The 24,507-nt window shown below is 36.7% G+C and overlaps 1 protein-coding gene across 1 annotated transcript in view; it reads right to left on the reverse strand.

Moving 5' to 3' along the window:
- The window catches only part of CRACDL (CRACD like), a 328,296-nt gene extending 309,722 nt beyond the window's left edge, over nucleotides 1-18,574 (reverse strand). Inside the window, exons 1-2 of the mRNA XM_044071817.1 lie at nucleotides 18,424-18,574; nucleotides 17,997-18,171 (exon numbers count right to left, since the gene is read on the reverse strand). Coding sequence (XP_043927752.1) covers nucleotides 17,997-18,171; nucleotides 18,424-18,574 — 326 coding nt within the window. The remainder of the gene's footprint in view (nucleotides 1-17,996; nucleotides 18,172-18,423) is intronic.
- Between the last annotated feature and the right edge of the window lie 5,933 nt (nucleotides 18,575-24,507).

Below are 24,507 nucleotides of genomic sequence, written 5' to 3' on the forward strand. Positions count from 1 at the left end.
TCTTTAAATTGCCACATTTTATATCTTCAAAACTATTCTTAACATAATTTTCTCTCTTCTTATCTTTTTCCTCTCAAATCACAATTAAAATTTCTCATTAATATTATATTCATAATAATTTATTGCTACATAATCCAGAATTTTATGAAATAAATTTCCCTTTCTTTACTTGTAACATAGGCATACGATGCTATAATTCTATGTACTTGATTGTGTCATCTGAGATCTACAACAATTAATATTCCTGTGAAGAAAATTAGGCACTGCCATCTGTGCTAGCATGTCTGGCTGAAGTTTGGTATATAATTTCAGACTGACCTGTGTATTGTATGTCAGCATGACTAGCAATGATATTGTAAATAAGTTCTTACATGCTGATTTATAATCTCTCTGTAAAGAATGTTTTAAAGACTTGAGCAGTGTTTTTTTGCATTTCTAGCTGCAAATGCTTGTGAAGAAAGATTCTAAAGGGAACCTGTCTCAAATTTAGCTGATCTGAAGATGATGTCATTGGAATGTTGACAGTTGCTACGTGTTACTGTTAGAAGCTGAAAGAAAGGAAGGAACATTTAGTAAACAGCTGTTGGTTGATTTTCAAACTATGAAATGAAAATTAGAACTGGAACAGTTGTGACAGTTAGACTAGAATATAAAAGAGCCTACTGAAGACAGTTAAAAGTTAGTTTCCAGTTACAGTTGTCAGTTGCCAGTTGTGCTGTGCAGTGATTACCCCCCCCCCAAAAAAAAAGAGGACTCACCAAGAACTGTAAGCCTACCTTTGCTCTGTTGTAACAATTTAGTTAGACCATGGACAGTGTTCTTTAGTCAGATAGGAAAATTATAACTAATCAGTTTTTCTTAATGTTGGATTTCTGTCCTTTTGTATTGATTTCATTTTCCTGGTGACTGAGTTCTGTTTGTTTATTGGCTGGTTAGGTCATTTTGTACTGTTTGTTCTAATATTTAATTTTGATAATTGGACTCCCCTTTAAAAGGGTATGAAGGCACTCTGATTGGTGGCACCATTACCATATTATTTTCAGGAGGGGACACCACTGGAAATCTGTGTCAGGCTTTCCCAGAAGTGTATGGATGTGTGAGATTTAATGTATTTAAGTGTGAGTGTATCAGAGGTCTTAAACTGGGACACATTGCTCTAAATTGTGTAACAAGTAGTTACATTAGGGGTGGACAGAAGTATACATTCCAGTTCCAGGTTATGGAGCATGTTCCTGTTGTGCTCTTAGTGGAAAATTGTGGAATATTACTCCTGTTTAAATGACAGTCTCACAATGGAGTCAGTAGTGAGGATTGAAGCTCCTTAGTTACTGACCTAGAATAGGGGGAAATGTCACGTTATTGTTGGCAGCATAGTGGGATATTACCTGTGCATCACATTAATTGGTGACAGAGATGTGGGATTTTTAATTGGACTTCAGAAGTGTGTTGGTAGTTGTCATTAAGGAGTGCACTCTCAACAGTCACAAAGTAAACATACAGAATCTCAGTTCAACACAGTTTTATTTGTAGTTAGTTAGTCAGGGATAGCAGGCAAAGATGTCAGCTGAAGACTACAGTAAGATGACAAAGAACTGGCTGGCCAAGGAGTGTGAATCCAGAGGACTGGTGCATGCTAACCTGACTAAGGAAGTAATGATTTCAGCCTTGGTTGCAGCTTCAGCTCAAACTAGCCATTTGGAGGATATCCAGTTTGGTATTGGGGATGTGCAGCGTGCTGAGACAGGACCATTCACATTTTCTTCAGAGGACCTGAGAATCTGTTTGGAGTTAAGGAGACTGGAACTGAAAGCTGAGGAGAAAATGAGATGTCTGGAGGTTGAGCAGAAGCAGTGTCAATTTGAACTGGAGGCCAGATGACAGGAAACTGAAGAGAGGCTGCAGTTGGAAGCCCAGTGATGGGAGGCTGAGGAAAAGGAGAATCAGCATCAACATAATTGGAGGCCAAATGTATTGAACTGGAATCAGCATAGAAACTGGAGGACAAATGTTTAGAAACTGAGGAAAATGAGAGAGAGCACTGGCATGAAGCGGAGCTTCTTACCCTTTGAGATGGTCATGGTGGTAATGGGAAAGAGAATAACTGGACCCCAGAAGCTGTAAAGGTCAGTAAGCATTTCCTCAATACAGGGATGGGGATGATTTTGATAGTTTTATTCACATATTTAAGAGGGTACTTAGACAGTATGATGTGACTGTGAGCTCTGGGTTCAGTTCCTGACTCTCTTACTCCATGTAAAGCTGTTCAGGCCATGTTAAAATTGTCTGATGTAGATTGTTTGAATTATGTTAAAGTTAAGAACTGTCTTCTAGGTTGTTTTAAACTAACTCCTGAAGCTTATAGAAAAAAGTTTCATGAACACAGATGCAAGGCAGATGAAAGTGTATGTGATTATATTGCTGATTTAAGTACTTACTTTCACAGATGGGTGAGTGGATGTCAGGTCCCCACTTTTGAGGGACTGGCAGACCTTTTGGTGAGAGAACAAGCCCTCAGTAGTTTGCCTGATGACATGAGAATCTGGTTAGCAGAGAGTGTAACTATGTGATGGAGTTGGGGAAAAAGGGGGATCTCTACTTAGCAAGCAGAGCACTAATGCATAAGAAAAGGATACCCAGTGCTGCACATGGACATAAGGGAACCCATGGGGGCAGTCTAAACCACTCCAACAAAGTACACCATTAAGAGGGGAACTACTACTCCAAGTACATGGTTAGGGATTAGATGTTTCAAGTGTAACCAGAGGGGCCACATAGCAGTCAAATGTCTATCAAGGCAAGGTGAGAAACAAAAGGTGAGGGAGCCAGCAAGTGTGGATAATAAACTGTCAGTGGTAACATGTTTGGAAACAACAGGTTTGCCAAACTATCACCGACATTTATATCCTATCCTAGTAGATGGTAAACAGATTACTGCTAAGGGAGACACAGCTAATAATATAACCATTGTGAGGCCTGCAGTGGATAGAGAAGATCAGTACTTGCTTGGACAGTCCACTCCAGTCAGAGCTTTGGGAGGGACCCCATTCTGAATACCTTTGGTTAGGGTCTTGACTGGGAGGGTGGGAGAGGAAGCAAGCAGGTAAGTGTGTTTGAAGATATTCCTGCAGATGTCCTCATAGGAAATGACTCTTGTTGATACAGTATGTTGTGTGTAGGCAGTGACACATAGTCAAGCTTTGAGGCAGGCATGTAGGTCTGACAGCCCTGGGGGGAGGGGGAGACCCAGGCAGATCTCATACCTGATGCTGGGACTGATGTGGTGGTTGTTTCAGAAAAAGAGCTATCCTGTAGCAGTAAATCTGAAACTGAGCCACAGCTGCTGATAGGTACTGATGTTCCCTTGGACACAATGACTACAAGGATGGAGGTGAGTGATAGTACCCAAATTGACAGTGAGGAATAACTTTTGGAAGTTACTAGGCTTCCTGTGGAAGGGGAGCTTGTATTTAAGAATATTCCTGCAGATGTCCTGATAGGGAATGCCTATGATGTTGCAGTGGCTTGTGTGCATGCAGTGACATGCAGTAAGGCTGGGAGACAAGCATGTAGGTCTGGTAGCCTGGGGGAGACCCATACAGATCCTACTCATGAAGCTGGCATTGGTGCGGTGGCTGTTTCAGAGAAGGAGCTATCCTGTAGCAGTAAGTCTGAAAGTGAGCCACAGCTCCTGGGAGGTACTGATGTTCCCTTAGACACAGTAACTGCAAGGATGGAGGGGAGTGTTAGTACCCAGATTGACAGTGAGGTACAGCTGTTGGAAGAGGAAGCTGTTAAGAAGGTACCTGAGGCTCAAGGAAGAGGGGAGTCTATATACTGGCACAAAGGTTTGCTGTATAGAGGTTGGACTCCTAAGGGAGGGCTGCAAGGTGCGGTAGTATGGCAGTTGGTAGAACCTAGAGTCTACCATCTGTCACTTCTAGCTATATTCCCTAATATTCCTTGTGCAGATGATATTGAGGCAGAAAAGGAAGGTTTTCTGTATAAAACATGGACACCTAAGGGAAGGCTGGAAGTTGAGGTAGTGTGACAGTTGATAGAGCCTAGAGCCTACCATCTGCCACTTCTAGCTATAGTTCCTAATATTCTTTTTGCAGGTAATATTGATGTAGAAAAGGTAGCAAGTGCTTTGCTAGAAATTTTCATCAGGGCAGCTTTTCCAAGGGAGATACTGACTGACTAAGGTGCCAACTTCATGTCAGACCTGCTGAGTTGTTTGTGGAAGAGTTGTGGTTTGAAACATTTAAAGACCAACCCCTACCATCTCCAGACTAATGGGCTTGTGGGGAGGTTAAACTCTACATTAAAGTCTATGCTATTGGCATTTGCAGACCAGTTTAAAAGGGCAGGACTAACCATTAAACCCAGTAAGTGTCAGGTAGGGTATGTCAAAAGTCACTTACTTAGGACACAGATTGGGGAGTTGTAAGATTAGTCCAACACCTGTTAAAGTAAAAGCTATTCAGGTGTGGCCAGTTCTTGTTGCTAAAAAGCAAGTGAGATAATTTCTAGTAACAATGGGGTACTGTGGAAAATGTGTGCCCAGTTGTGGTGGAGTGACTGCATCCCTTACTTACCTAACTAGGAAAAATAAACTGGATATGGTAGTGTGGACCACAGATTGTGAACACAAATTTCAAAAACTTAAAGAGATTTTGGGAGGACCCTGTGTGTTAGCCAGCCTAGATTATAATAAAGAATTTGTTGTGCAAGTATATGTATCAAATTATGGGGTGGGGATGTACTCAGCCAAGTTTCCTCAGAAGGGGAAGAACACTGCAGTGGTTTTAATAATGCAGATACAAATGGATTGCCCAGGAGAGAAGTGGGTTGATATTCCTAGACAGACCCATTTTTTCTCAAGCATTGTTTTTCAAGGGTCACTTGAAAACCATGCTTGAGTCATAGAAGGAAGAAATGTAAAGAAAATTAGACACTGTCATCTGTGCTAGCATGTCTGTCTGAAGTTTTGTATATAATTTCAGATTGACCTGTGTACTGTATGCCAGCATGACTAGCTATGATATTGTAAATAAGTTCTTACACATTGATTTACAATCTGTTTGTACAGAATGTTTTAGACTTGAACAGTGTCCTTTTACATTTTTAACTGTGCGTGTTTGTGAAGAAAGATTCTAAAGGCAAACTGTCTCAGATTCAGCTGATCTGCAGATGATGTTGTCAGAATATTGACAGCTGCTATGTGTTACTGTCAGAAAGTGAAAGACAAAGGAACTTTTAGTAAACAGCTGTTGGTTGATTTGCAAAATATGAAATGAAAATTAGAACTGGAACAGTTGTGACAGACTAGTCTATAAAAGAGCCTTTTAAAGACAGTTAAAAGTTAGTTGTCAATTGCAGTTGTCAGTTGCAAGTTGTGCTGTGCCATGATTACCCAAAAAGGGACTCATCAAGGACTGCAAGCCTGCCTTTGCTCTATTGTAATAATTTAGTTAGATGAGGGACAGTGTTCTTTAGTCAGATAGAAAAATCATAACTAATCAGTTAGAGTTTTTTTGAATGTTGGATTTTTATCCTTCAGAATTGATTTCATTTTCTTAGTGATTGAGTTCTTTTTGTTTACTTAAAATTACTTTTTTATATTTTTAATCATTTTGCTCATTACTAAATATTTGTATTAATTTACATTTTGGCTGATCAATCAGTGTTTGTTTTAATGATTTGAGAGTGCTTATTTCCAGGCCACTCTGAAAGCCTAGCTGCTTAGGTAATTTGTTACTATTTCTTTTAATATTTAATTTTGGTAATTGGACACCCCTTTAAAAGGGCATGAAGACACACTAATTGGTGGCAGCATTACCATATTATTTTGGGGAGGAGGCACCACTGGAAATCTGTGTCAGGCTTTCCCAGAAGTGTTTGGATGTGTGAGATTTAATTTATTTAAGTGCGAGTGTATCAGAGGTCTTAAACTGGGACACATTGATCAGAAGTGTGTAATAACGAGTTACATTAGGGGTGGACAGAAGTATACAGTCCAGTTTCAGGTTATAGAGTGTGTTCTTGTTGTGGTCTTGGGGAAAATTGTAGAATATTACTTCTGTTTAAGTGACAGTCTCATAATGGAGTCAGTAGTGAGGAAGGAAGCTCCTTAGTTACTGACCCAGGATAGTGGGAGACATCCCATTATTGTTGGCAGCTTAGAGGGATATTAACTGTGTGTCACACTTCCCATCATTACAATGTTATATTCAATATTTTCACTATCTTCCTACTAAGTACAACTATTCCAGAACACAGTTCCTTTCCTAGGTTCCATATTATATCTCCTCCCCAAAGTTTCTTTGTCTGCAATCTCTCTTCTTGTGTCAGAAATCTTACATGTTCCAATTTTAATACATCAACATCACAATTAGTACAGCAGTTTAAGATGCCTATTATTCTACTAATATTTTTAACACTGCTTACATTTACTGAAATAACTCTAAAATTGTCATTATGACTGTGTTGTATCTTTCCAGAAATTATGTAAGCTTGAAGTATTTGCCTCATTTGTTTTATCCATTTACTTTCTTTTTCTCTTTTATACTCATCCCTTTAAACGTTCCTTTTCTTTTTTAAAGGAATCATTATATTTTCTTAATAAAGTAAGATAATTTTCACTTGGAATTGAGTTTAACAATGAGAAACATGTTATGTTTACTGTTGGTGTGACATCACTTTTTACATCTATTCTCCATGAATCAGGGGTGAGTTATGCTAGTGAATTTTTGAATAGGTATACTAGTCTCTCTAACCATAAAATTAACTGTTATTGTGATTTATTGGAAACTGTTGACAAATAATTATTTTTGATTTAATAAAAAACATTATAAACAGAAGAAAGGGGTTACCATGGGTTCCCCGGCAGCCCCATCATATGCCAATATTGTTATGGGTTGGTGGGAGACTTTGGTTTTAGAAGCTGCTAGAGAAAATTACAACATATACTTCTATAAAAGATTTGTGGATGATTTCTTCTTCATCATAGAAGGCAATAGAAATATAGCTAAAGAATTAGTTGAGTACATTAACTCTAGATGTGAGTTTTTAAGGTTTGTACTGGGGGACTGTGGGGAAAGTGTCAATTTTTTGGATGTACATCTAGAATGGAATGAACATTTTAAGACTTTTGAAAGTAGTATACATAGGAAAAATACTTTCACCAAAGGGAACTTACATTATAATAGCAATCACCCACATTTTATTAAGAAAAACATAGCCAAAGAACCATTAATTATAGCCAGCAGAATGACCAGCAAAGCATTACACAATGATTTTAATTTTATTCTACAGTTATTCATAGAAAGGAGGCATGAAGGGTAATATTTAATTGATTTAAAAGAAGAAATATTCAATAAATGGTAGACCCATTATCCCCCTATTCTAAAATGTGGTTTTCAAAGGTATATAAACAAAAATAGTGTTACAACCAATAGTAAAAGGTTGGTTTGTAGTCTAGATAAGACAACAGATTGTATGGACATACGTAGAATTATTCACAATAACTGGAAAATTCTGCAGGGAAATAGTGAATTGTTTAAAATAGTTGGTTTGAAACCCAATTTTGTTTACAAAAGTAATTTTAACCTAAAAGGGTGGTTACAAAATGATAATTCCATGTACCTCTTTGATAATGGGCCTAAAGGTATAGCCATGGGGATGTTTAAATGTGAGTACTATAACTTTTCTAGGTACATATTGGAAGGCCCCTTTCTGTCCTTAAAGATGTTCCCACATACATTAAGGGTACCAGGTCCTTTAACTGTAGGACTAATGGGGTTGTATATATTGGGGTGTGCAGTGGATGCACAGCTTTTTATGTTGGAATGACCACTAGAGCCTTATTTGAAAGAATTAGAGAACATGTTTATAATATTAAAAAGAAAAATCATAATAGTTCTCTTTATAAGTACACAGTTGATTGCAAGAAATACAACAAATTCCATTTTCCATTCTTGGGAAAGGAAAGGTTGATTAAAAGGGAGGAGATTTAAAATTTCTTTTAGAGCAAAGGGAAACAAGTTGATAAAAAAACAGGATTGAATGAAACAATTAATATTGTGTTTTTTTAAAATACAGAAGGTTATATTTAATTACGAAGTGATTTTAGTAAGTAAATAGTTGTTTTGTACTCTGTTGAATAATTTAATTGAATTATTAGCTAGGCAATGAGTGGGGATGGATTGTGTGATGTGTATATGTATGTATATATATATATATATATATATATATATATATATATACACACACACACACACACACACACACACACACACACACACACACACACACACTGTTTTTTTACAAATGGTTTATGTGTTTCTGATGAAGTTTATGGACGAAAGCGTTTGTCATAAAAGAGGTTTTTATGCGTTTACAGTCATTTCTGAGTTTTTTGCCTTTACTGTGCCATCTTTCTGATTTTTGTTGTTGTGTTTTCAGTATTGGAATCTGAAGGAGTTGTTCTTTATTGTGTTGTATCTTTCCAGAAATGATGTAAGCTTGAAGTATTTTCCTCATTTGTGTTACTCATTTACTTTCTTTTTCTCTTTTATACTTATCCCTTTAAATATTCCTTTTCGGTCTCTTACTCTTTTGCCAATTAAATTATTTTTACTTTTCACTATTTTCCAATTTATATCTTCCTCATCATTTATTTCAGAATCTTCTTCCATAATATCTTCTATTTCCTTTTTTCCTTTATCCTTGTCTTTATTTTTACCCTGATTTTGCTTTCGTACTTCCTCTTTATCTTTTCTTGGGAGTCTTTCTTCTCTCAGTATACTATCCTCACTTTTTTTTTCATCATCCTTTTTCTCTAGATTACAATCCATCCATGAATGCCTAATTTTGTTACATTTATAACATTTAATTTCAGATGTATTTGCATCATGGCCTGTTTCCCCAGAAATGTAGCATTCCCTCTTATCACAGTTACTTATCAAGACATGTTTTAGGTTGGCCCCAATATTTTACAACACCCCTTTTATCTTCTAAACTTATCATACTAGGGATATGAACAATTTTTCTTTCTCCATTTTCAGTACATTCTGACTATCCCATCCACCAGTCCATAATCTTATCACATACTTTGCTAATGTTCATAACTTGTTTACAAAGTTTGCTTAAATGTCTCTTTTAAATTCTCTTTTTCAACTTCAGTTCAAAACTGAACTTTTGTTTCTCTGTGAAATGCTTTAACCACATAGGAGTTCCATGGATTATAGTTCTTTTTCTTTTTATACTCTCCCCAAAAAACTTTACAGTATAGAACTAGCCTCAACAATAATGTCACAAAATGTCTCTTTATGAATAAGAATAAAAGTTCTTACTTCATGAGCCTTCACTCACAGTGCGGCCTTTAAATTATCCCAATTGTCATGCCTATCCATTTCTTTTTTTTTTTTTACTTCTTCTGAGTTTTTACTGTGGATTTCCTTTGGTTGTTGACATTTCCTTCCCTCTGTTCATCTCTTATCACTTTCCCTGCAGATTCCTTAAGAGACTTGGGATATGATTTCTTTTTCTGGCAATCTTCTTTTAAAATGGCTTCCAATGCTTCTGATTGGATTTTGTCCATAATATCACCTCATGAAACATCTTTCCCACTCTCCAGTTTGCTCTGCAACAACAATTCACCCAGAATATCCCAACTGGAGGATTGTAATAAAACATCCAGCATTGTTTTGAACTTTTGCTTCTGATAAAACAATTTTTTTCTGAAACAGCTCCTCAGAATCCTGTACAGCCTCAAACAGCACATCGGCATTCACCTCTATGCTGCCCACCATTTTGGATCTCCTTGAGTGCTGTTCTCCCAGCCGCCACTGCACTAGGATCAGAACAAGCACTCTCCTAATGAGTAGGAAAAGTTCCCTGATGCGGTGGGCAAATTTCCCTTAGTAGCATAAATACCATCTGGGGTCTCCCTTGAAAAGACTGGTTAACAAAGGATAATTAAAAAAAATAATAATAAAATACATATCGATGCAAAACCTGTTACTACCTTAACTTTTTTTAAGTGATTTAGAGTCATCTGCTCTTATCTGCCCAGTTTTGAAGAATATCTGAGATTTTGTCCTCATATTTATGCCACATTCTTGAATAAGCCACTTAACCAGACAGTGCTTTGGAGAAATTGTGAATTTAATCTAGACTACTTAATGATCTCCAGGACTGCATGTCTAGTAACTATGAACCTGTTGTCATTGTTTGCCAGCCACTCCCTATTGTATATCGTATCTAGTTCAGGAAATGTTATGGTGATATCACCAGTGCACCATTTTTTAATGTAACATAGGCAATGTAGTCTTCAAGGGCAGCAGGCACTGTATTTGAAGATGAAGCACTGAAATGTAAAGTTATTTGCCAGCAGAAAACTCTGCATTAGTAATAGCTCTCTTTAATGTAGAATTATTCAGATGACTTTACATCAGCAGAGATTGTACATATTGAATGACATTGGTGGATTATAATAACAGCTGTTTGTGGGGTCTTTTATGGTTGAAATGTTCTGAAATGGGTAACTTTGTCATTATTGGTTCATACACTGTGTTTCACTGCTTACTGGAAAAATGTTCAAAACTCCAAAAACCCATTCTGGAATCAAGGAATATAATTTCATATAATCAGGAAGGTGAATCAAAAAACACATGCATTTATGAAAAGCCCTAAAAATGTGTGCAGGGGCCTGTGGTTTGAAATCAACCCAGGGTCCAAGGTACACTTAATGCAAAAATTTGAGTCTCAGTACATTTTTAATGAGTGAGTTTCAATGCATTTTCAATGAATGTGAGTTTCAAGGGTAAAAAAAGGTTTACTGTTGCTCCTGCTAGGTCTGTTTTCAGTGTGAGATTTTTTCGTTTGTTTTGTTTAGCAAATAGCTGTCAGTGTCTGTGCTTTTTTAAATTAAATCCTTATATCTGTAATCATTGTAAACGTAAAGAAGAAAATAGTATATACACTGACAGGTTTGAACATTGTTCATGCAAATTGTGGAATGACAGACAAGTAATGAGATGCTGGGATGGCTGTGGGGGGGGGGGCAGGTCTATTACCATGCATAGGGCACCATTTCACCATTATCCGTCTCTGACGGACCTGTTGCCATGAGTCTGTTATTAATTCTGAAGACATCTCTCACTGTCATCTGAAGCCTCTCACTCAACCAAAATTCTTGCACTGTTTCTAATCTGTCCTCCTCCCTGATTGGTAGACTCTGGATTCCAAGCCATATGGCTTTGCTATACTGTCCTTCCATCTTGTCTCCTGGATACACAGGATATCCAGCTTCCTCCTTACAGTCATGGCATCTACTTCAAAGCTACATATTGAGTGTAGAGATCCTTAGTTTATGTTTGGCAGGCTGATTGGTTTTACATCCAGCTATAGCTCAACAGAGCTATCTCAGGTAACCCAAGCTGGAAAACTGGACACTGAATGGCCAGCAGCTTATTGATCAGTACTGCTGAGCATTATAGCAGGTGCTCATAGGCCAATATGAGCTCATAGATCCCATCCACCATTAGCTTGGTCCCTGGAGTAGGTCAGGATAGGCCGGGTTCTCAACCCAGTTATCACTGGCAAATACCCATTCCAATTTTTGATGATAACAGTCAACATGACTAAGTCACCTACAGGCAAAATTTACACCATTGATTGGCTACCCCTGACACAGTGAAGAGCATGTGATTGATGTTCTCCTACCTAGTGGATTCTGCTCACTACAGTGGATTCCAAAGTGGTTAGTCTATACAACTCTTCACCCAATAGGTACCATCTAGAGTCTGTGCTACTACCCACAACTCCATTATTGGGGGAGTTTGAGGTTGAAACACCCTTTTGTTTATTGGGAGATGGGGGAACCCCACAGAGACACGCCGAGTACATGCAAACTCTACAGAAGTCATGATCAGACCTTGTACCTTGTGCTTGGGAGGTGAAGACCTTAACCAATATACCGCAATGTGTATATACTAATGGAGTAGGCCTCCTTAAATGTGCACATTTAGATTACACAATAGATTCAAGCAAAAAATTGTATATGCATTTATATGCATTAGCATTGGTATTATTTTTAAAAGTGTTTGCTTGGCTGCCATTGTCAGTGAATAAATACTGGCAAGTGCTCTGCTCCAGCCCTTCGAGAAGTGAACTTTGTGGGGGGCCATGAACTAGAATGGTATGTGCTTATGAATTACTCCTGGATGCTAGGGAAGAGCTCCACAGCCTGCTCAAGGAGTATTAAAAACTTTGGGGTAAAATAAATAAAAGGCAATAATCTCCTAAACTTGAATCAAATTCAGGAAAGAAGTAAATGACTTGAATGGAGGCTGTTGAAGAGATACATGTAGAAAGATACTTGTGATCATCATATTAAATACTCTTAAGGTAAATATGCAATACAATAAGCTGATAGTGAGAACTGACAGAGTATTGCGGTGTAGAGCAAAAGACATCACCAGAAGAAATGAAGATATTATCCCTATGTATAGCAGACTGGTTCCAAGTAGTAAGGCCTTCTTCTCTGGACAGAAAATCTACAAGGCATCATATGCTGTATTATCCACTTTGTTTTTAACCCCTTTATCCAAAAATAGAGGAATTTCATAAGAGTTTTGCATTCCTCACTGAGGAAAAGCAGTTCCACGCCTATACTCAAACTGAAACTTAGAGTAATGGAATATGGCAGACTGACTCTGTGAAACATCATTAAATCTGTATCCGTACCAATTTATAAGGGACAGTATCTCGATCACCTTTTGACCATTCTTAGCAAAACTCTCACATGGGCTTGATGATGAGCAAATTATGTCTAGCACTTTATGTAATGTAATGCACCTAAGACTTCAATGTCTTCTTTAATGATTTACAAGGAGCTCAACCGTGAATTTGGTAGACTCATATTGTTATGGTTACTTTTCTAGAGAAATATATTTTATGTTTACTTCTGATGTAATGTCAACACAGTACATATATGCTGTAGATGGATTCATAGTTAGTTAATTAGTTTCAAAATTTCTACGTAAGCTCTACACAGTCCTAGTGATTAGCTTGGAACACAAACACAATACTAAATGAGAAAACCTCAAAGCCAATGGAAAGATTTAAACTTTTTTAAGCAAAAAGATTCTTAACACCTGTTAAATACATGGAACTTATTACAACAACTAGCAACAGAAAGGAAATAAACCAACTCTCCGTGTGGTCTTTAAATTAACAAAATGGAAAAAGGTGTTACTATCCCTGAGTAATCTTTCATTTTCAAATAAGTCCAATGTTAATATCATCCTGAAATAGAATCCTGTAGTGCCTTATAATCTAAAGCTAGAATCTACACATAACGGAACAAAATCTTAGAAAGCTTAAAGGTTCAGCATAACCCATTTCCATGCAGACAAGTATCCTCCTAGTAAATTCCCTTTCCATGTTCTCATGCATTAACAGTTAACCTTTGAAATACAAACAATATATACAGTTATGTTCAGTTACTGGCCTATTCCCATAGTGAAACACTGTACCTTGCTACATCAGGCTTAAAACAATACAAAACACATTTTTTTCAGAAAATATTGCAATCACAAAGAGCCACATAGAAAAGCATTGCATAAACTCAATAAACATCATAGGTTCGTAGGTAAATACTAGACTATTAGTCTATACACTATTACAAGCCTAGCTAATAACCAGAAGTCAGAACCAAACCCTGTGCATTATATCTGTGAGGTAAAGACCTTAATCTTTATGTCAAGCCCTCACCCCTCATTATGCCAACCCCCCCCCCCCCACCCCCAGGAATCAAACTCCTAACTAGAAAATGCAGCCCGATGACAATTCATCCCCTTAATTCTAAACATTAGTTCTCTGGTAAAACCCTGGACATTTCTCATGGGGGCTCTGCCATCAACACTACTTCCAACCAAACTCTAAAGCTATTACTCGAGAGTCTCACAAACTTGGAAAAAAAAGGAAAATTATTGTAAAAAAAAAAAAAGTTTAATGTACTCTCTTTTTATAAACACATTATTCATGCCCATTAGAAAACTATTTTACACTGAACAAATGAATTGGTCAAAAGAACTCATTATTTCCCTCCAGTCATTTGTCATTGGGGCCATATTGAAATATAACGCACCTTTCTGTATATTCTTGTCTAAACACCTGTTTCAGTTTGAAAAGCCCAGCAATTCCTTACTAAAAATCTGGTATATGAGCTCTCTATGTAAAATCAGTGCATCTAAAAGATCTCTCTTTCTTCTTTATCTACTGTAGACCTCTACAGGGTGACTTGTGTCTGTCTTAAAAGCTGTACATGATCCAGCCTTGCTTGACCTGCTACATATCTGCAAAACTGGTAGCAACACAGATACAAGAAAAGGGACCTAAAGTTTATATTACAATGCAAGCAAGACTTGGTGTGGCAGATATCTTTTCTAAATAATTCCCCACCATTGGAACAAATAACCACTTTTCTGTAAAGCAAAGCAAAACAAAATATGTTATTCACTATTTTAAAATCTAACTTAGATGAGTGGATGGGAAACCCACAAATTAACCCTGCCTTATACACCTTTATCCCTAAGGGAGTAATTAGTTGGTTGTACTTCAAAAGGCTTAACTGGTCTATTGCCAAAATAGCAGTCTATAGACAATGCAGTTAGGTTGTTCTTTTAGGTGTATCCATAATAGAGCATACTACCATAAGAAAAAGGAATATGGGGTTTGTTTTGATCCAAATCTAATGAACATTTTTAGCCTGTCAGGTTCTAATGAATGAAGAATACAATAGGTATGCAGTGCACTTACAACAATATGATCATTCTGAAAACCAAACACATGGGTTGTATCTTTATTCCTTTCAAGAAATGCTACAATATAATTATTATTTATCTTTTTGTATATTGACAGTCTCCATACAGTAAGACTCTGACATCTCCTATAACCACGAAGAAGTCAAATAAAGCTGTCTAAAAACGAGTTATGATGAACGATTTACATTTGAATTACTTCAGGTTTTACACAGAGGCCCTTATGTCAAAGAGACTAACCACTTTCAGAATGATTTTACCTCTGGTGTGTGACCACGATCAGGACAAAATAATTATGTCCAATGTATTTTAGTTTGTTTCACAAATACACACTCCCCTGAAAATCAAGATCTACAGTCAAGTAAATATGGTCATGTGATAAAGGATCCATTGCGTTTACACACAGACTACCCCACCAGAACAAACTTCTTTTTCTTAAACTAGGTACACCTTGAATGCTTAACCTTGATCAGTTAAATTATGTCTATAATAATGTATTGTAGCTCATTTTGCATACAGAAACAACCCCAGACTCATTTAACTGACCTCAAATTATAGTCAGTCAGTTGCTTTCAAACAGCAGATTGGGTGATTGTGATTGAATAAAAACAATTCCACATGTTAGAAAATATTTAGCTTGTTTCATATATCCAAATACCACACTTGTGATCATTTAACTGTGGTCAAATCACAACACATCTGTTTTTGCATATATAGACTAATCCTCCATGTATGACAATTTTGACTAGACACATCTCAGATGTTTAAGTGTGTTCAGATAAAAATAAATTCTGCCATAGATTCATATTTAGATTGCTTCATCTACATATAAACATCATCATTTACCCAGCCCATAACTGCTCAAAGTGGACAGAGAGGCAGTAATGAATTTCTTTGACGGACTAGCCCCACCTGAATTACCACCTTTTAACTATGTATACCTTTCTCTGCTCTGAAGTCATAAAACTATGCCTCAAAAAAAAAAAAAATAGTCACCTCCTTATTCCTTGCACATGCACACACACGCGCGCGCACACACACACACACACACACACACACACACACACACACACACACACAAGCAACCCTCCCAACTCCATCATTTTTTTAACTGTGATCACACTGGTGGTCCAGTGTATGTATGTATGTGTGTATATATGTGTATATATATCTGTATATATAAATATATATATATATATATATATATATATATATATATATATATATATTCCTCTGCTATATCCCATCATGTCACTAAAAATACAGTCAAGTACTGTATTCTATGTGGTCTGCTCCTTACCCCATGATTCTATATTCCCCTAAGTCTGGAAGGGATCCCAAAAATCCCACATATTCTGGGACTTGTATGCACAGTAGCATGCCACTCACCTAATGTGCTTTGCATGTGGTAGGGAGTCATTCCCAGAAGCAGGACTAATTGCTGACTGGCTACATTTTATTAGCATTATAGTCCTGCTTTTAGATCTGTCTTTACCTCTTCTTTTATACTTGGTTTGATGAACTATTTAGCTAATTATGCTAAATGGTTAAGCCTGTAATTAAAATAAAAAATGATAACTGATTAACATGCAGTAATTAAAAAAAATTCCTCCCAATGTGTAAGGGTACAGAAATTATTTAACTCACTAGTAGATGTAGTGGCACAGTTATTGGAAGTTGAGATAATGCGGGATCCAATTAAATATACTAAACAAATCAACTGCTTTAACAAGTATGCAGTGGCATATATGCCTGGCTGCACCCTTGTTCAGGGCTAGAAGCCAGATAGAGTCTTAGGTAGCATATCTATAATCTCTTAAATACTGAACGTACTTATATGGCTCATGATACAAAACGTTTTAGGTGCACCAAGGGAATTCTTACAATCTAAGTGGCACTATCTTTCATAAAAAGATGACATGTAAACATACATTCAAAATTAGAAGATTCAAGGTAAACAACTCATATAAGATACAAGGAAGTGTTATTTTATAACAATGGTTAGATCATTTTTGGAGCAAACTTCTGGAATAGTTAGTGTGGACAAAAACTGACCAAATGCAAGCATACATCATACTGGAAGTTTTTAGATTTCATAAAGACTGACAGAAGAATAAAACAATTGGAAATATAGTGCATGCATCTTGTCCAACAGGTAAAGGAATAGGTGGACCCTCATCAAAGTGTGCATTCATGCCCAACTTCATAAGTACTGACTGTCTTGACTATGGCACAGGTGACCTGGGCTAGATCAGTGGCTCAGGCATCGCTAGCAGCTGGCCAACAAAAATGAGAGTGAGTGGCAGTTGCCAGCTTGCACATCACGAGGATGGGTGGAGGTGGCAGCTAAGTGCGAGCACTGCTATGAGCCAGCTGAGCCCATACAGTCATGTTGTGTAGCACCAATAAAGCTGTAGGGCTTTCATGGAGACTGAGCCAGCTGAGCTGTGCAGTCATGGTGTTTAGCACCAGTAAAGCTGTAGGGTTTAAAGGAGATCGAGCCAGCTGAACTGTGCAGTCATGGTGTTTAGCACCAGTAAAGCTGTAGGGTTTTCAGGGAGATTGAGCCAGCTGCGCTGTGTAGTCATGGTGTTTGGCACCAGTAAAGTTGTAGGGTTTTCATGCAGATCGAGCCAGCTGAGCTGTGCAGTCATGGTGTTTAGCACTAGTAAGCTGAGGTGAATTCAGTATGCTGAGGCATGCTTCCCCTTGGTAGACTGCATTATCATGCTTGACAGCACTGCACAGGGGGTAGAGGGTCCTCCCAATGGATAAAATGGTAGAGCACCCCCTCAGGACAAGCAAAATGTCTTACACTCTAATGTTTGGCTCTGGTTGGGGAATGAAGGGCCAGTCATGACTCCTGGATGGGAAGGAATGGGTCATAATACTTAGTTCCCATGCTTCTAGAATAAATAGGCCACAGATGGGTCATAATACCTAGTTCCCATGCTTCTAGGCTAACTGGGTGTCAGTGGTGAAGCCATCAGGCAATGTCTTGGGGAAGCAAAAAAAGTCTATATTCACTAGAAAAAAGTCTATATAATATTAGTAACAATAAATTCAAAAGCAACCATTGATAGGATTGAACACATCATGCTAAGCTACATAATTAATCCAGACCGTGGCATTGTATTTTGTAGTACAGAAAGAAAGAAATCTACTTACCCTTCCTCTTCCTCTTCCTCTGAGTCATAGTCTGTGCCCACAGCCTCAGCAGCAGTCATATCGCTGGTCGACTGGCTCTGCTTCAGTCCACTCTTGTCAGTAATACGGATGGAATCTTTTCTTTTCTTTTTACCAAAAAACTTCTTAAATGACTTGAATTTTGATTTTTTCTTCCCTAAATCATTTTAAAAACAAATGGAAGTAAATATATTACTCTGAAATGGTTGACTAAAGAAAGCACTCAAGAAATTTCTTTGTGAGGAAGCCATCTTTAAATGCCTAGGTGCAGTCACATAATTGCAAATATGTATGCTTGTGACCTGAATACATGATCATTATGTGATTGCTTATCTATGTTTGTATTGCTCTAATATATCATACTACATATAGTTATGCCATATCATATGATCTTTGCTTAAATCTGTACATAGTTTTGCTTTCTTTATTTCTGACAGAGCAGCCATCCACAAAGGAGTTTTCTTTCTCTCAGTGGAATATGGGCCATCAATTTTTGCATCTGTCTGCAAGAAAAATACCACCACACTCCAGACAATCGTCAACGGTCTGTGCCGATTCATTATAAACTCAATCCTCCATGAGCTTCATTGTATTACACAAGAAAAAGCTAAATGAATTCCCATAAAACAAAGATTTTTGCATACTCTTAAGATTTGGACTCTACAAACTACTTCAGCTCCAGTCATTTACTCTCCTTGCATCTAAACATCATGCAAAAAAACACCTCATACAACCTGAGATGGGTCTACTTCATAACACTGAAATTTCATAATGTTGAATTTCATAACAATGAGACCATAACATTGAAAATTCAAAACACTGAAAACCCAAAACATTGATAACTCAGAACTTTAAAAGTGTGCTTCATAACATTGAAAACTACATTGCACAAATAAATATCACCTCCACCTACAACAACACCTAACTAACAAACACACTTTGTACTACATTTTTGCAGAGGGGGCAAACCCCACTGCACCCACCATGTGGGGGGCTCTGCCCCCCATAAATTAAATATACCAACTCCAAGATCGCACTACAGTGGAAAAAAGTTAATTTCCTAACCTCAGTGTATGGTGTGAGGTCAGGAAATTAACTTTTTTCCACTGTAGTGCTTTTTTTTCCTTGTAAAATGTTTTATATTTCACATAGGCTGAGCTTGAAATTGGTTATTACCCAGATAAACAAATATAAATAAATGAAATAAGTAAAAGAATGTTGACTGAAAAGGGGATCACACATCATAATTCACCTACCTGTATAATATATAAATAAATAAATACATAGATGAATGATTATGATGAGCGCAGTAATGTAATATATGCTGTGTAACAGTAAAGGACTATACCGCATTAATGTTAAATCTTTATTTTATCCGGTGCTCTTACTTAGACAGAACAGTTGACCGTAACCATTTGCTGACAAAAGTTCAGTATCTGACATCTATTTGTTATGCACTCTTTTTTTTACTGTTGGCAGAAGTTGGAGCCTGTCCTGCTGAAAAACTAATTGATACAAGGCAGATGGCAGCTCTGGATGGGTTGCCAGTTCATCACAGGGTATCTACATGTACATCTATTGGTAAATGATGTCACCAGTTACCCTTCCAGGTTTTTTTTTTAATTTGATTTAGGAACGGACAGAAAGTGAAAAGCCATTTAAACATTGGATGAAAATGCAAAGTGCAATGACGCCAACCAGTAATAATCAAATCAAGTGTCCAAGCAGTGTTTGAGAGCAATGTTCATCAATACACTAATGCTATATCAGGTCATTGTCAGAAATGATACGTTATAGTAATACAACATTATAACAGTTTAGAGAATGGGCAAACTGTACAACAACATGCTGATTGGAGAATAAACGTTCTCCAGCAGGTATTAATGTACAAGTAATGCCTGCTGAAAAACGAGTTTGCCACTTCACGGCAGCATATCAAGCTGCCGAGAAGCTCGGACTGTAAAAACTAATAGCTGCCATTTTTTTATGCTTGCTCACCGAGTGTAAAACATATTTAAAAAAAAAGAAAACTAAAAAACAAAAGTGTGTTTATTTAATTGTGTGTGTGTGTGTGTGTGTGTGTGTGTGTGTGTGTGTGTGTGTGTGTGTGTGTGTGTGTGTGTGAGTGTATTCGAGCATGTGAGTGAAACCGAGATCAATAGAGTGGTTACTAAGCACCGCTTTTGCTGTTTAGAGAGTGTAAAATCTAAGTATACTGCAGTGGTGGTGCTGCGGTAGCGTTGTCGCCTCATAGCAAGATGTTGTCCCATTTGATTCTCAGCTAGAGCATCTTCTGTATGGAGGCATACATGAATGGGGCGTGCCTTCGTTGAAGGTTGTGCGTCAGGGCTGGTAACCCAGTACGTAAAAATCCACTACCAATCATTAGAGGACCGGAGTTCCGCTGTGGCGAGCCCTAACCGGGAAAAGCCGAAAGACACAAACAGAGTGTAAAATCTAAGTAAAACAGAAAAAAGTTGTGTGTATGCTTATGTTTCTGTCTGTGTGTGTAAATGCGTGCATGAAAGCAAGGTGTGTGCAAGTGAGACAGAGTGAAGACTGAGAGAGATCGAGCATCAGCAGCATTGAAAAGGTTCACGTACATCTCACCTGTTAGATCAAATTAACTGAATAAAATCTAAAGTAAAGGGGGGGTCAAAGGTTCAAAACAGGAACATATTCCTCTTAAAAAAATCACCAAATTCCTTCAGTAATAACACTTGTGTTAGCATGCATCTTTCTGAAGTGCAAGTGCATGCGTGTGTGTGTGTGTGTGTGTGTGTGTGTGTGTGTGTGTGTGTGTGTGTGTGTGTGTGTGTGTGTGTGTGTGTGTGTGTGTGTGAAAGACAGAGAAGGGGAGACAGTGAGATGATGGAACACTGGCAGCAGCAGATAAGAGGCTTGCATACCTCTCGACCCTTTAGCTCAAGAAATCTGGATAAAGCCTGAATAAAGGAGGAACAAAAGGCTCAAAAATAGGAATAGATTTTAAATGTCATACTTATAAAATTACAAAGTACTGCGGTGGTGGTGCTGCGGTAGCGTTGTCACCTCACAGTTAGACGTTGCCCGTTCAATTCTCAGTTAGAACGTCTTCTGTGTAGCGACATGCGTGAATGGGCATTCCTTCGTTGAAGGTTTTGCATTAGGCCCGGCAAGCCAGTACTTAAAAATCTACTGCCAATCATTAGCGGACCGGAGTTCCGCTGTGGCGACCCCTAACCGGGAAAAGCTGAAAGACACAAACAAACTTATAAAATTACAAAGTAAGTTAAATAACAGAATTTGTGTTAACATGAATTTTTTGAAGTAAATAAAGTCTGAAAGTCAAATGTATGCCATTATTTAGTGACTATAACCCCAATGACTGGGAAGAAATCATACATTTTAGGAGGTTTAAGCCTTCCTGATTTTCAACTGTACTACAAAATTATTAATGCTAGTCGCATCATGCAAATAGCTAACTATGACCTAATAGATAATGAATGGTGCCCAATATGGATTAAATTATTCTACCAAAACACCATGACAGCTAAAATTAACCCAAAATCGATTCCCATCATTAATCAAGGAACTCTTAAGACTACAAATATTCACCCAATTTTAATTAATAAATCTGAAATTTTCAAGAAATTACTGATATCAATAAATCTAAAATACACAATTATTCTTCTACAACCAATTCATAACAACCCTGATATAAAACTAGCAAACTCTATGGTAAACCTGGATAAATACCCATTAATAAAAAACTATACATTATGGGACTTCTACCAACTACAAAACCTCTCATTGGAAAACATCAAGAACCTAATTAGAGCAAGCAATAAATATAAGGTGATAATTAAACAAATCTTATACATAGTACTGTAACCAAAGATATCATTGTAAATTAGCAAGATATCAAACTAGCACAACAAATCCAAAAACTGCTTTTATACAAAAAGAAAATGATCTCAAATACATATAAATTAATAGTAAAAATTAAATATCAAAATACAATACTGTTTTCAAAGTTCTAGGAAGGAAAAGGTAGTATCATATCAGACAATCAGAAAGAATTAGCTATTAGAAATACTATGAAACTGACGCCATATAAAAAAATGAATTTACACTCAGATCATAACTGATCTTCAATAATGCATATCCTACACCTGTACACCGTAACAAATTCAATCCAAGTCACCCTATAGCCCTTTTTGCCCTAATAAAGAGGCTGACATCCTCCACATATTCTAGAGCTGCAAAACGTTTATAAACTATAATGCTCACTAAGACTTCTCTTAGGGAAATCAGGTTATTCAAAATTCACTTTGTCCTGGGAGACAGCAATACTGCATATATTCAAAAGTAAGAATAATAGTTTCTCCAACCACATAACAATAAAACTATGAAACGTATTAAAATTTTATATAGCAAAAAACTGGTTGGACAGATCCAAAGTATCCTGGTCAGAATACAAGGACATGGCCAAAAATATATTTTGGCTAAGAAGCTTTATATAAAGAGCCAAAAGAACCAAACATATTATCAGAACTACTGCAAAGCATTAATTGATATTTTATCATAAATGGCAAACGATGTTAATTACACATAGATAGTAAACACAACTCTAACTAACTTAACACCACTAACTAAGGTGACATTCTTGTAGAAATACCACTAACTAAGGTGACATTCTTGTACATATGTATATAGAGTATAGTAGAGTAGACTGTTAACGTATGGTAGGTTGGTGTTGTGCCTCCAGTTATACTCTCATTTGTAACCAGAACATACAAGTGAACTGTTGTAATATAACAATGCTCTGACTATGACATAACATAGCATAGCTTCATAGTAATCCAAAGTGTAATCTTAGCTTGTTTATAGTTCTGTAGTAGAAATGTGTAACACCTAGTTTAAATAACTTGCTAAATGTTAAGCGTTATGCAACATCAACTGCTTCATGTGTTTTATGACCTGTTACTCTTTCTGGTTTGCATTCTATATAAGAAAAATACTCATTAAAAAGATATTCGATAAAAAAAAAATAAATCACACATTTTAGCAGTAAGGGACCAAAAAATAAAGCAAATATCTAGATATTTTTGAAATTATATATTTTGGATGTAAAATGCTTCCTCTAACATTATTTACATATACCACAGCAACTTTGAAACACTAGGAGAACTATTTTAAATCAAAAGTATATAAAAAATAAGTAAGTAAAACACAACAATTGTAGAGAGAGCCCTTTCTCTAAGCACAATAATACCTTCCAGGGTGTGTGTTAATGTGTAATTAATGCCCTTCCAGGCCATAGGCTTCGGGCCTCAGAACACCCCTGGGTGGGTGTTAGTTACACATTAACACACACCCTGTCAGGCATTATTGTTTGTGTTATCAGGCAACTACTGAATGTGCTTGTAGTTTTAATAAACTGAGAGCCTAGTTACATGAATATGGTTATAGCTCAGGTTGTGCATCTCACAGAACAATATTTATAAAATAAAAAGTAATAGATATCAGGCATGCAGAACTTCATATTGGGTTGATATTAATATCCTAACTAAGGAAATGACACATCAAACCACCTAATAGTACCATACTTAATGGTATTTTATATATACAAAAAAAAAACAGTTAAAATAAAACCGTGCATTCAAGCTAATAGAAAATGATAACTTTAATATGCAAATTAAAGATTTACAAATTTACCCCAACAAATTACATAACGGATATACCTAAGGATAGATTAACAGCTATAGAAAAGCAAAATAAGGGTCACAAGCAGTACACTAAAACAATATAAAATGTGTAATCAAATGATAGTAAAAATAAAAAAGTAATATTATTTTCTTTATTTGTTTATTATTTTGTTTTTTGTTGAATAGCTTAGTTTGACTAATAAAGACCTATTTTAAGGGGAGATCTAAGATGACAATTACACTGATTAGGGGACATTTGGCTAGAACACCAGGGAAACTCCTTTTACTAAGTACTATGGATTTTTTATATCAACATGAGTAAACAGCAGCTGAGACAGATGGGGTGTCAGTTTATTATTTCATATAAAAGAGGAACATCTAAACTGTAGCACCTCATAATGTTGTACCATATTGAAAGTACTGGAACATGAATCAAAGCTTCTTCTGTGGAATAAAACTCACAGCCTTTTAATATGTCTAGCATTAAAGGCAAATAAGCCATGCATACTGACACAGGCTACCTGAATGTGGTATTATACAAGAGTATAAACATCATTTAAATGCTTTATTTTATTGAACTATATAGTAGAGTAGACCACATGAGCCATATTTGGTCACAATCTTGTTACAATAAGAAAACAACATAACAATGCAGAGTAAAGAAACATAATGGAAAGGAAGCAAAACTGCAAGAATCAAAAATATAACAGTGCAACGCAACTGGTATGCATATTATACAATTAACGTAGCCAGAGGGTTTTCTGTATATCTGCTAGGAGACTGTATTATGAAATAGGATGAAC

The sequence above is a fragment of the Protopterus annectens genome, chromosome 5.part0, assembly GCF_019279795.1.
Source record: "Protopterus annectens isolate FY-2018-M chromosome 5.part0, PAN1.0, whole genome shotgun sequence".
Classification (NCBI taxonomy): Eukaryota; Metazoa; Chordata; order Ceratodontiformes; family Protopteridae; genus Protopterus; species Protopterus annectens.